The sequence below is a fragment of the Amphiprion ocellaris genome, chromosome 10 (assembly GCF_022539595.1).
Source record: "Amphiprion ocellaris isolate individual 3 ecotype Okinawa chromosome 10, ASM2253959v1, whole genome shotgun sequence".
Lineage (NCBI taxonomy): Eukaryota > Metazoa > Chordata > Actinopteri > Pomacentridae > Amphiprion > Amphiprion ocellaris.
The window spans coordinates 19,673,454-19,687,489 of NC_072775.1; the positions used below are offsets into that span (position 1 = coordinate 19,673,454).

General features: G+C 40.6%; 2 protein-coding genes across 3 annotated transcripts in view; one reads left to right on the forward strand and one right to left on the reverse strand.

Moving 5' to 3' along the window:
• The window catches only part of spidr (scaffold protein involved in DNA repair), a 38,401-nt gene extending 28,525 nt beyond the window's left edge, over positions 1–9,876 (forward strand). For both annotated transcript variants that reach the window (XM_023283678.3, XM_055014397.1), the window contains 9 exons: positions 866–953; positions 2,652–2,792; positions 2,878–2,937; positions 3,472–3,670; positions 5,175–5,357; positions 6,699–6,792; positions 6,868–6,982; positions 8,688–8,744; positions 9,367–9,876. In XM_023283678.3, the coding sequence (XP_023139446.2) occupies positions 866–953; positions 2,652–2,792; positions 2,878–2,937; positions 3,472–3,670; positions 5,175–5,357; positions 6,699–6,792; positions 6,868–6,982; positions 8,688–8,744; positions 9,367–9,486 (1,057 nt within the window). In that variant the 3' untranslated portion in view covers positions 9,487–9,876. The remainder of the gene's footprint in view (positions 1–865; positions 954–2,651; positions 2,793–2,877; positions 2,938–3,471; positions 3,671–5,174; positions 5,358–6,698; positions 6,793–6,867; positions 6,983–8,687; positions 8,745–9,366) is intronic.
• An 89-nt stretch (positions 9,877–9,965) lies between these two features.
• cebpd (CCAAT enhancer binding protein delta) lies at positions 9,966–11,362 on the reverse strand. The gene has a single exon (XM_023283686.3). It carries the CDS (start codon positions 11,158–11,160, stop codon positions 10,276–10,278), a length of 885 nt encoding a protein of 294 aa, XP_023139454.1. The 5' UTR covers positions 11,161–11,362; the 3' UTR covers positions 9,966–10,275.
• Between the last annotated feature and the right edge of the window lie 2,674 nt (positions 11,363–14,036).

The window sequence follows — 14,036 nt, forward strand, 5'->3', positions numbered from 1 at the left end:
CAAAAACATTAAGATTTGAAGATTGCCAGGCAGAAACTACCACAGAGCAGTAAGAGAGAAATACTTCGTTTGGTAAACAAGTATTCAAACTCTGTATCAGAATCTCAACTTGTTGAATGAGCCCTGTTAGCTTGTCGTTACTCATCCTTGAGCAGCCCTCGCTGGACTTGACCGGGCTGCAGAACCAGTTCCACACAAAGAAACTCTGTGATTAGAGGCTGACTAACAGGTTGTCACCCACTAGCTGATACGACAGCACCCGCATGTATGAATAAGTAACACTGGACCTGAGCAAAACACCTTAGACAATGAGACAAAGAATCAAGAGATTGACATGTCCTGTTGGAGTCCTATGCTTAATGTAATTCCCCTTTTGATTTTTAGCCTGTACTTCCAAAATCAGTTTGACGTCAATGAAAGATCATCAAAGCTCATCAACTGTCATTACTGCGATTAAGAACATGGTGAGAGAAGACAAACGCTGCTGATCAGGCATTAAAGCTGCAGACATTTAAAATCACCTGTAATTGGTTCTCTAAACCTTGTTATTTTTGCACCACAATAATAATGTCATTTGCATAGGGTGCGAACTGCTTTCCCACCCTTTAATCTGTTCTTGTAAAAACTGTTGGTGTGTGTCTCTGCTCTGCCAGCCCAAGCACGCTCACTGTTAATTCTAGGTGACGTAAAAAACAAGCTCTGTCCTAACAGATTCACGTTTCAGTGGAAGTGAAACTGGCTGTGAAAGCTTTCAATCTCCTCACTAAAGTCCCTTCTTCAGTAGTTTCTCCTCCTTTCCCCCTCTTCAGTGGCCCCATCCTAACTCTCTCTGGTTTTTTTTCCCTTTTTTGTGTCTTACTCTCAGGAGCTCCAGGCTTTTCAGCTTGATAGACAGTCTGTGGCCCCCAGCGATGCCTCTTAAAGATCATGGAAACACACTTAGTATGCCGAATGTAAGTTCTCACAATAGTAGAAGACAAAAGGCTTCTTCCTTAGCTGAAGCTATGTAGCAGGACATGGATCCGCAGCTACCTATGGTTTTCATTAGCAGCTAACCAACTTTCTTGACTGATTGATCAGTCTTGTGACTACTAGTATGTTTTTGTGCAAAATGGAGTCAGAATTTCCAGCATTAATCAGAATTTCACACAGCAAAATGTAATAAATGCATACATGTATTGGTTCTAGTGTCTAAATTGTGAGGTTTTATGCCTTTTTGTGTTTGATGTAATTGCAAACTGATTAGGTTTATGCTGGTGGCCAAACAAAGCCAGTATTCTGAAGGTGTTCACTTTGACTTTCGGAAATTCTGCCAGATATTTCTATTGCTATTTTCAGATTATTTGTCGATCAAACAATAAATCGAGGAGCTAATCCACTCTTACAGCCTTAATAAAAACATGAATTTTATCATTTTATAGTGTTGTAAAACACAGAAAAGCAGAAAACCATCACACCAGAGAAACAGAGGCTAGAGATTGTTCAGCATTCTTTCCCCCAAAATCATTTTAACAGTTAATCCGTCCTCAAAGTCAGGGCTGATTAAAGACAAATCCAGTCAACGGCAGTGGAGGAGCATTAATTTGAAAGCGGAATATTGTTTTATCCTGATAGACTAACTGGAATGCCATTTTGTTTCACTCCATTCAGCGGTCTTCCTACTAGCGGATTCCTAGATTTAAGGGGTTGTTTAATTAACAGTCACAACAACTGACATATTCATGCTGCTGATGTTATTTTCAGCTAACATGGCAGCTGTGATAGTTGTTGCTAGGAGAAGTTAATGTTTTTCAGAAAAATCAAAGACATCTCAGAGTCTGAGTTGTTTATTTCCATAAATCAACCTCAACATGTTTCACTGTTTGTCTCATCCACACTTTTAGCTGTTTGTAGAAAAATCTAAGAAGATGAAATCTCCTCTTTTAATCACTCTACTAAACTCTGTTTGGAGTATTTCTCCACTTGGCAGAAATAGCCATTTAGGAGCCCAACACCAGACCTGCTTGAATCACTAATCAAATCAGAAATGTTGTTTGTGATTCAGAAGGTTAGAACCAGGCCAACATTGTCTTAGTCTGCAGTTGCCCTACACTGCTATGATGCCCCCTTAAAATTTAGGGCCAAACTTTCTAGGTGCTTGACCTTAAAGGCAGCAAATGTGGTTGCCAGTGCACTCATAGAATATTGCATTATAATATTAGAAATAGTCAGGCTGTTGCTGTAGCACATAAAATCTTGAAATAAGCTCAAAAAGCAAAATAGTTCATCCTAGTTAATACAAAAGAAGCCTGTAGATTGACATGTTCCTTGTGTTTAGTTAAAAATAACTCAAAGTTGCTGAGCAAGTTTGCTGTGTAATTTCCTGTGTATTGCCTTTTTGCAATACAAAACATGACTGGACCTTTGCTGAAGCATAAGCTACTTCTTATACAAGGCTGAATAATTAGCTGACCCTCAGAAGTCCACACAGTGCAACTTAACAAAGCATGTGCAAACAGAAAAAACACAAGCAAATGCAGAAAACATCTGTAATTTGACAATGCATGTGCAGAATTTGGAACAAATACGCTGCAAAACACGAGCACATTCAGTTATTTGATGACACATACTGAGCTTAACATACAGAACTCAGAAGTATCTTGTGTCTACAGGAAAGCAGACCAGCAGGCCCAGCTCCCAGTTTCTGCTACCTGCTGTCGAGTCAGCAGAGCTCAGTTGAGCCCACCGAGGGCCAGACTGACTCCCTGCTCTACCGTCACCCCTCAACACGAACCTTACAAGACATACTGCAGGTGAGCAGCTTCTCACACAGGAATTTGCTGCAGACCGAGATAACTTATCTTCAGCAAGTGGATTTTCAACTCTCTTCTTTTTCAGAGTGAGACGAAAACCTGCCGCTGCAGTTTCATTGCCACTGTTTTATACAGGAGAATGCAGGTAATTTCAGTGTTCGTTCTCAAAATGACTGATTTCTTTTACTTAAAGTACAGAGCAAACATTGTGCCTTCTGGAGCGCCTCACTCGTCCTGTTGAGATCATTTAAACTAACAAACTGATAAGACTGAGCTCTGACGTAGAGAGCAGCGTTCATATCGCTCTGAGTATGACAATCTGTGTGAGGCCCTGGCGTTCTTTACCATTGATTGGTGAGACCTTTAAACTTTGACCAAGATGAGATAGCAGCTCAGATCAAAGTAGTAGACTTTGCCACGCACTCACACCACTAAAACACAGATATACTTTTTAATATTGAAGCTCTAGAGATCCAGCATTGTGTGTAGCTTGTTAAGTGAATAATCTCGTCAAGGCTATTTTCAAATTATTTTTAGACAGAGATGATTATTTCCTTTCGATTGCTGCTTTGTAAGCTTTGTTTCCTTAAAATGGTGTCTTTCTAGGTCATTCTGTTTCTAAGTAACTCTCAGTCTGTGCTCTTCTCTGTCTTTGTCTGCCGCTATGTTTGAACGTCAGAGCACTGATGTAGGCCAGGGTGAGGTTTGGTTGGTGCTGACAGACCCCAGTCTTCAGGAGGAGCAGCCCGAGAGGCCATGCAGGCGAACAGTGGCTCTGTGTGTCAACGCTTCCTGTGTGCTCACTTCCTCCGTTCTCAAAGCACTGAATTCCCCCGCTGTCTGTCGCATGTCATTCAGAGATGCCATCAAAGAACACGGTGAAGCTTCATAGTGCCCATTCAAGCGTTACCACGTGATTATTTTACAGGACTGTGTGCAGAAGTCACCCCGACAAGTGAGGGAAGAAAATTCTAGTATTATCAGCCTGATATACTTTAAGTATCAGCAGTAGAAGTAGTGGTTGCACATTAACATGTACCCTGTTGCTATTATTTTAACGTAAATAACATCACAACTGAGGGGTAAATCTTAATTTTCATACACAATGATGATCTTTTTTCTAAATATCAAGAAAAATTCTTGTACACCATGTTTCATGTTGACAGATGCACACGATCAAAAATTCCCAGCTAGAATAAAAGCAAAGTCAGTCCCACACTGTTGGTCAACTGAGGTCACTTCACTAACACAATGTTTAGCTCCTCAAACAAATCTGTCTCGTCTGTGTGAACTTTGACTGATGAAGGTGTGACAACTGAAACATGGTTATTTAAGTGAGCTCAAGTAAAGGACAGTGTGCAAGATTTGTTTAATATTTAAAAGTTTTCTTTATTCCTTGAATTTTTTGCTTAAAATACTCTATATTTGAACAGTTGTTGCATTTTAAGTATGTGAAGGTTCAGAGGGAAGGTGTCTCTTTGATAAAACCGATAAAAAGCTCCTAGGTATCTCAAGCTTCAACTAGAAAAATAAAGTGTAAATGCCCCCAAATTGTACTTAAAGTTGCAACTTAAAGTTAAATTCCCCATTATTGTGGCTCCATCAGTCATTCAAACTTCCCTGCAGTTTGTTTTTTTTTTTGTATCATGTGAGGTTGACATTCTGCAAACTCAGCCGTTAATGTGCTAAATGAAAAGCTGTCCACAGCCTCCCACGTGAACAAACCAGTGCAAAAATGAATATGCTGTGATTAGCTCCACTGGTAAGTTGACCTGGATGGAAATCCATAAAGACGTTATCAAAATACCTTTTCCACACAGCAATTTTTTGTTGAGCAAAGCTTCAGTGAGCTTGTGCTAGTTCTCAGATATACAATAGGTTTTTCTTGTTTCCCTAAATTTGTACAAAGGTGGAGAGTGCAAAGTTAGCATGGCCCATAGAGCCACAATAACCACAACAATAGAAAAGACACCAAAGTGAAACAAACCAAAATTGTCTTCTAAGCACTATACAATAAGGAAATGGTTTAGTTACTTTCCATCACTGGTTACTTGGTAGGTTCACAGTTGCATTAAAGACAGCTAATATAGTGAGGTATAAACTAGTGATTTTATAATATTTTCATCTTGTGGGCTTTTACAAAAAATGTGTTTCAGATGTCTCTGAGTTGTTACCAGTTATAAACACAATAATATGTGTTTACAGGTTTTGGAGAGAACTACTATTTTTCTTTAAGTCTTTTACAAGTGATGTCATTGTTGTACTATAAAGGATATGACTGTTTGTTCCATGACTGCATCTTATCAAGGCTGCTGTTTGGGGATGAGCACTCGTGTATTTTCCTTCATGATAACATTTCAATTTCAACATTTACCTACATAGGTGTCCTCCTCTGTGTGGAGCAGTCCGTTGTGAAGGTTTTCCCTGATGAGCCTGAGGCCGGTCTCGAGTACCCAACCAAGCCAGAGTTGCTGACGGAGCCCCAGGCGAAGCCCCTGCCCCAGCTTGTGAGACTGGATCCCCTGAGTGCAGAGACCACACCCAACTCCCTGTGCACTCTCACAGGTCGGTTTCTGCCTTTCACTCAATGCTGTGGTTTTCCTTGTAGCTCGCCTCATCTGAAGCCATTTCTGCAGAACATGACCAATGTGTCCTCTCCTCGGGGAAAGAAAACCACTTGTTTTTATATATATATATATATATATATATATATATATATATATATATATATATATATATATATATATATATATATATATATATATATATATATATAAAAAAAATAAGTTTCAAGCAAAGCAGAGGCTTTGATGTGGCTTTAAGGCAATGCATTCTGCTGTTTGTTATTCAGTGTCCTCGGGCTGCCATTGTTAGGGACTTTATGAAATAAAAACACTTGAAATATTGTTGGATTCATGTGAATTCCCACGTCATTTTTCAGTCAAATTAACATGCCTGCTCCCCATGAGGCTTTAAATTTCAGTGGAGGGTGGAATAACATTGTGACAATGAGTTGCAGTTAGTGGGCACATTATTATATTACCCTCAATCATTTTTTCTTGCTTACAAGCAATGTTGTTTCTTGACATTTTAAGGCCTTTTAATGTTTGCTGACATCAGCTATGTTTTCCAACAGCTGTCACAACTCAAAGATGACTGAACTTTACTGCTTTCAGTCTTGATTAAAATACAAATAAACTCATTTGCTCATGTATCAGTTAAAAGTCCTTTCAGAGAATCTTTTTTCAAGTCTTTTGAATTATGCAAATGTGGTGTAGAAAAGAACACCATAAAGCAGATAATAATCTGCATCTGCTGCCTTGATGTCACAGTTGAGGGCAAAGATCAAACTGTGAGCCCTCTTGGTTCTGGCCTCTGTGGCTGTACATGTTTGGTCAGGTGGCTGAATAATAATAAAACAAAATTATTGTCTTTTGCACTCGAGCACGAGTCGTACCTTCTGGAAATTACCAGTGGAAACAGGCGGAAAATGGAAAGTACAAGAAGTCATTATCAGGTTTAAATTCAGTGTCTTTTTTGAGAGACCCGTGTTTGTGGGGCAGCAACTCTGGTTGTCAAGTGAGATGGTGTTAAGCTGGGAGTGCGTCTTTGCTGCATTAATCTCTGCAATCTCAGATAAAAATGAAAGGGATGTGTTTATCTCTTACACCCCGTCACTAACACACACACACACTTTGAAACTTATGCGTAGAGCATTTATCAGTGTTCTTTCTTGTTAAGAGGTTGAAAATAACAAGAGTTGTGAATAAAATGAAGAGTAGAAATAAGCTGTGTATTAACTAAAGCAGAGCCCACTCTTGTAGAAGAGTGGAGTGTGCATGAATGTTTCTGAAAGGGGATTTTAAATGTTAATACTGGTTTTAATCGTTTCGTTTGTGTGTGCAGGGGTCATAGTTGGCGTGGATGAGAACACAGCGTTTTCTTGGCCTGCCTGCAATCACTGTGGAAGTGACAACCTAGAGATGTTGACTGAAGGACTGTAAGTTTTTCTAATTATGAAATAAGCTTTATGTTTCTCATCTGTCTGAATCATAATGTTACTATCTTTCCACAGTCAAAACTTCCACTGTGCTTCTTGTAAGACGGCGGTGGACAAGCCAGACACAAAGATCCAGCTGGAGGTGTTCCTCAGTTCTTCTTCATTAACTAGCTGCACCATAAAGGTTAAGGTGAGAACAACATTACAGGTGATGGAAGCTACAAGCTTCAAAAATCAAAAGGTTTTGGGTTCATTAAGTTTAACACTACAGGAATAGTTTAACATTTTGGGAATATTCTTGTTTTAGATGAGAAGATGAATAGCACTCATGTCTGTTTAGGAGATATGAAGCCAGAGCCATCAGCCAAAGTCAGGTTAGAGGTAGCCTGACTGTAACTGAATCCACCTACCAGCTCAATAATTAACACATTATATCTAGTCTGCTTAGTCCATACAAACCTGAAATGTGAAAATGACTCAGTGTTATACCTGGTTTATGTGTCAGACTGTTTCTCGGCCAGGACCAGTAACTTCCTGGACTCTTTGCTGGCTGTCTGCCAAATGATCTGAACCCATTGTATCTGTATCTACAGTCTTCCAGTTCAATTCCTCCTGAAAAAAGGGATGAAATCTCTTGAATATTTGTAGGAAAGTAACTGTTAACTTTTTGTATACGGTTACTTGAAGACACTGATAGTGCTGCACTTTCAGACTATAATGTCACACATTAAATCTGAGATATTTGTGTGCATTTCTTGCAGCATTGATTTCAAAAGCCATTTTTTAAATTGGGTATTCCTTCCGTCAGTTTGCTGCCATTTATTTGAGTCCATTTCATGTCAATTAATTTCTTTTTTTTTTTTTAAAGTTATTTTTTTTGGCCTTTTATCGGCTTTATTGGATAGGTGCAGTGAGAGAGAGAGAGGAAATGGGAGAAGAGTCAGGGGAAGACATGCAGTAAAGGGCCGCGAGCGGGGATCGAACCCGGGCCAGCTGCGTCGGGGACCAGCCCCTGTACATGGGTCGCCCGCTCAACGCATTGAGCTATACGAGCGCCCCTGTCAATTAATTTCTAATATTTTTTTATTAAACACTGTTAGCCAGGAAGCATAAGGAAAACACATAAATGTTGATGTAAATTTTTTTTCAGCAGTTTTACTTTGAGTAGTTTCAACTGTTTTCAACAGCATAAGCAGGTGTTAAATTGTAGGTTTCTAAAATTTAAAGTGAACTTTAATGTGGAACCTTTCCAGCAAAGAAACAGACTGATGCATGACACAAGTATATCAAGTTGTCATTTGATTAAACAAGCAGATATATAGAGTGTTAATTTGTGAATTTAAAAGACTCTGACTGCAAATTCTGTTACTTTGAACAGAGCTGGATTGCTGTCTCCATCCATTTTCTGCTGCTGTGCTAAGCTAACCGTCTCCTGGGCCAGAAGCTCACACTTGTCTATCCTAAAATAATGCTTTCAGTCAAAAAAAGCAAGGTAGTGAGAATAGTGTGTGTTATTTCTGAGTTAATGACCTCAAACTTATCGACATTTGTCCTGATAAAGGCTCAGTGAGTGAGATGTTAAACCTATAATGGGACTCGTAAAGATAAAGTTTAAGTAGTGCACATTAAAAAGTTAAAAAATACCGCTTGAACATCTGCATGAGAGTATTTTATTACAGAGAACCTGGTGTGACTTTGTAATCAGAAATCGAAGTGAGCCAAACTGATAAACTTATCAGAGTTCTTCTTATCAGCCAGCTGATGATTTAACCCCTTCGAGCCTTTATCCTCCAGAGAGCACAGTGTGTTAATGCAGCATTTGGGTTCAATTTACAACTCTAAGGCGATAATTAGAAAGACATTACTGGCTCCACGTCTTTTTATCTCCCCGACAGCTGCAGCAGAAGACCATCATGTCCGTCCTGAACACCACAGCGCTGGAGAGCAACGAGGTAGGTTTACTGTACAAACTGTTGCATAACAGTGGGCTCAGCTGCACAGTGCATTGATCTTTTGTCAATATGTCCTTAAAGCACAGTCATCTGTTCGTGTCTGTGTGATAAAGTCTGCTCTGTGTCGGAACAAAAACTCATGTCGGTCATTGATACAGTTGAAGGAATCTGCTGCCAGAATACTGACGTAATCTTACAGCCCCTCCTGTATTCACTGATTGTGTTTTTCATTAGTTTGCATGCAGATTTTGCACTGAGATATTGATATTAATTTTCTTTTTAACACACAGGTGCTGGAGCTGTTGTTAATCAAGTAGATATACTGTAGCTTTGGTGCAGGCGTTAGCACTTATAAATCTTAGATCTCTAGAATTACTTCTGACCAATGTGACGAGTGCAAAGGTCAGAGTCTTATGTGCATTCAAATAGTGCTGCAGCGTCATCGAATTGAAGTACTTTAAAGAGTTTTTTCATGTAGAGAAGCAAATGATTTTAAATTGAGGTGGTTTGTAAAAGGACAACTTGTCAACCTAATGTGATATTAACATGTAGTAAATAAGGTGTGAAGTTGTGCATATCCTCAGTGTCCCAGGTGAATTTTTTGTTGAACCGCCTGCTTCAGTTCCCAGGTTACGATGTGGAGAATGTCCTGGGAAAAGAGGTGGGCCCCATCCCCGTTTACGTCCGAGTGGTCACCAGGAAGCCTGCCCTCTGGATCGGCCTGGAAGAAATCTGCCTCTGACTCCGTCAAGTAGCTAATGATATCAATCCTCAGGCTTCAGCTGGCTCCAAGGATCTGCACAGTGGGCCTTGGTCTGAGCCAGTTTATCCTCATCTCCCCCCTCTGAAGGCCTCCCTGACAGCTTGAGGCTGCGCTGAAGAGAACGGGCTGCAAGAAGACAAGGTCCTGTTTGTGTTAATGATATACGATCCTGTGGACCAGCAGTTGACAGCCCAAGGGTAGACCAGTGGCATGCAGTCTGTCAAAGCAGCCCACGTGGTTCATTACCTGGGATGTGACTTTGAGAACAGGACTTTTGGCATTTTCAAAACCCCTTTTTTCCAACTCATCTACCTCTGTATTAAAAGATTACTGACTGTGTCAATAAAAGGTTTATTTTTTTTTTGCTGACTTTATGCTTTCAACTTCCTGTTGCACTTCTTTAGAGAGCCTGTTTCCTCAACTTAAACCATGCAATGACTACTCACAGACAGTTCTGCAACTTTTCAGCAATTTTATTATAGATTCCATAAACAAATGTTTTCAAGGTTTCATACAAACTATATAAAAGATCATGCTCTGGCTCTTATACAAAGTTTGGAATTATAAAACATGTACCATATCAGGTATAACATCATGTAAATGCAGTGGTAAAATAATTTAATACAGAGAGAATCCCACAAAAATATGGCAGCAACATCATATTTTCCAGTGCCATTATGGTAAGCTTAAAATACATCTGGTACAGATGGTAAAGTGTCTGTTTGAGGTATGTCTTCTAAAAGCTCAGTCCATAGAAGAATTAATTTGTCACCGGCTCTCTACACTCGTGGAGCCCGGGAAAGAGGAGCTGGGCATCTGCTTGAAGAACTCTCTGAGCCCGGTGAGCTCTCTGGTTAGCTGCTCGATGGTTTTGTGAAGTCTGTCGTTTTCTGCGCTCAGTTCAATCAGCTTCTGCTGCATGTCCAAGTTGCGCCTCTTGGCTTTGTCCCTGCTTTTCCTCACTGCAATGTTATTCCTCTCTCGCCTCTGTCGGTACTCCACGCTCAGCCGGTCCACCGCCTTCTTGCCCTTCTCCCTGCCGATCTTCCTCGGTGAGGACTTGGCTGTGCACACCGCGGAGACGGGCTCCGGGGTGGTCGGAGGGGTGGGCTGCCCCGTGGGGAGGCTGACGGAGGTCTGGGCGCAGGTCTCGATCTGGGACGGCAGGGATGAAGACACGTCGCTGTCACTCCAGTCGGACTCCTGCTTGATGGGAGCGTTGAACGGCCCCTTGTTCAGCCCGCTGTCCGCCCTCCTCTCTGCGGTGTAGGCGGACAGCAGCTGCTGCTGCATGCCGCCGGGCAGCAAGGAGCTCTGCAGGTTGTAGAAATCCGCCTTCTCCTGCTTCACAGTGTTGAACAGGTCGAGGAAGAGCTCGTCGTTGCACAGCTCCAGGTTGGGCACTGCTGTCATGGACTCGATGTACTGGCTGAAGTCGATGGCACTCTCGTCGTCGTACATGGCAGGAGTGGTGCTCAGCTCCACCATGGTGCTGTCCTCCGCCGCACCGTCGCCCCTGCTGCCCGGCTTGCAGACCCCCTGCTGCGGACCGCCCAGCTTGGTGCTCTCGTAGAAGTTAGCAGGCTCCATAGCCCAACTCATGTTGCATTGTGGAGACACGCAGTGAGAGTCCAGGCTGTATATGTCGCACATGAACCCGGGTGACTTGTCCACGTGGTTTAGGAAGGAAATAAACTTTTTCTTAAAAGTAACCCTCAGGTGTGACAGCTCTGCTGGCTCCTCTGTCTGCGCAGGCGCTGTTCTGTCCTTTATGCAAACTTGTCTGTCTTTGATCCCTGCGTATTGTCTGTCAGGGTCCTGTCACTTCGACTCTCGGACACCTCCTGTCACTTCTCTGAGGAGACGCTACTTTCGCGGAGTATTTTGTATCGTCGCCCCGCTGACGTCACACATGCCGCCCTCTCACGAGCCAGTCAAGTCGTAACGGGGGTCACGTGGTGTCGGTTAACTTCCCATTTGAGGACCGAGGGGCGTGTTGCTGCTGCCGCCCCCCTCCTACTATCACCGTATGAATGGTTCCGAGTTGTTTACATAGTGCAGCCTGTGCTCTGGCTGTTTGGGATTAAGTTTTATTTGTCACAAGGAGTAGAAACGTCTGACTCATTTTTTGTGGGTTGTTTTTTTTTTTTTTTTTTTTTTTTTACGATTCACCATATTTTACAAACTCAACATTTGTTTTTTCACTATCAAAACACTTAACCTGTTAGTAAATGTAGCAGAGTAAAAGTATAATAATATAACTGCCAGAAATAATATGTACCTCAAAATAGCAGTTGAATAACCCCTCTTGCAGTAAATGTGCTGAATAACAAACACTTAAACAGAGACATGATTAATCATTTTGAGTAAATATCTTACGTTTTATTTAGTTCTAGTTATAGTACATTAATAGACTTTGAGAGGTGGTTGACACTTTTAAAAGAAACAAATAAAACGCACCTGATCATATTTTCTTTCAAACAGTGTCTATATGACCCCCTCTTAAATAGCACATGTGCTGCCACTTCTCGGAAATGTTCCCATGTTTCCGTTTAGGAAGTTTGCAGTACTTTTCCTCTGTCACGGTCTTTTCTGAAATGAAAACTGCGCCACATAGTGGCTAGTGTGCGTACCTGCACGGAAGTGTCAGTATTAAATATTTGTCAATGTCATACACATCCATCATTCTTGCAACCCACAATAAAATCTGTATAAAACTGACATTTGCACAAATTATTATTATTGTTGTTATTATTAGTAGTAACCATAACAGTAATAATAAAGAATCCAGAACATAGTAATAATTATTATTTCTAATAATAATGATAATAGTTTGGTCAGCTTACTCATTCTTTTTGAGTGATATATGTTCACTGCTGGGATGTACAGTGGCTTGGTGGTTAGAACTTTCACCTTGCAGCTAGAAGATCCCCAGCTTGCGTCCCGGCCTTCCTGGGATCTTTTTGCATGGAGTTTGCATGTTCTCCCTGGACGGATGTTGACTGCTTTCGAAAATATAAACACAGCAAGCGAATAGTCTCCCTTTCTGACAAAGAGAACAGGTTCAACATCTCATCTCTCTTTTTTGCGGTTAGTAAAGGGTTAAACTTAGCCAGTTGTGCACCAAAAGTTTATGAGTCGTTCAACTGGTGACAAATGACTGAACTTTGAGTTGATCCACAACCCAGACAGGTGTGGCTTTTAAAGACAAGGATCAGAGATTGTGACTTTTATGCAGACACTCCTCTGACTGGTGGTAATTAAACGTCACATGAAAATGCACCTTAAACAGACAAGAAGAGAAAGAGGAGAGCAAGCTGCTGGATGAAATCACTTCACAATCTGCCACATTATGCTCTGGATGGACGTGTGTATTATTGTAACAATACATGATCCTGTCGCTCAAAATGTCTGCTAACTTCACCAAACCCTTCAGGAACAGCGGGACAACATTCTACACAACGTCATGAAGTCACAGATGTGTGATCCCAGTCTCCATCTTCACATTATCACTACCAATACGATGTGTGCTTTGTTGTTTCAAGACGTCCATTCTGTTGTTTTTGTTGTAGAGATGCTGTGTGCTGGAACAACATACACTTATACGTTAATAAGAATTGATAGACGTCAGTACAATAATACATGCAGCATTTTTATTTTTGTTCAGAATAGATTACTATTGACTCTTTTAGATATTACGTGCCTTAATGAAATGTACCACATTGAGAAATCAATACATGATAAACAATTAATCCTAAGACCAACTGTGGGACAGCATTTGATAAAGCCTTAATAACTCTATAATGAGATAAGATGAGAAAGCATTATTGTCATTATACACAGTGTCCAATGAAATTTCAGATGACTTTCTCGCTTTTAAACATACAAGACAAATAAGTGAGGAAAATAAAATAAGAATAAAAAATAACTTAATAGTGGAGTTAAAGATGTAAATAGTAATCTTTACAAAAAATGGACAAAAAATGTGCAAGTGGCAGCATAAAACAAAAGAACATTGCAAAAGTGATACAGTAGCAGATCGTGCCAATAGACCATACAAAGCTGTTTAGAGCAGCTCAACCATTCTTTTTTTTAACATTTCAAAGCTTATAACGTTTAACTTTTGTTGGCAAAGGTTTAAATTCTATTGTATGCTGGATGCTTAGGCATAGATTTTGTGGGGGGGTGCAAGGGATACATCCCCCTCTATTATTAGAACATGGAAGAAGAGGACTTTCTTTTTGAAAAACTACAGTAACATTGCTTTTAGACTCAATGCCACCACCAGGGACGGTCCCAAAAATATTTGATTAATGTTTTAATTGGTTATGGCAAAAACAAGTTGGATTTTTTTTTTCAGTCAACTTCAGTAAGATGGACGAGATAGACATGATTCTTAAAATGCAGATATGTGTGATATGTTGTGAATGACTACAAAGTTTTGGACATGAGCTGGTAAAATTAATCCATCTATTATCTATACACTTCTTAATCCTCATTAGGGTCGTGGAGGGGCTGGAGCCTAGCCC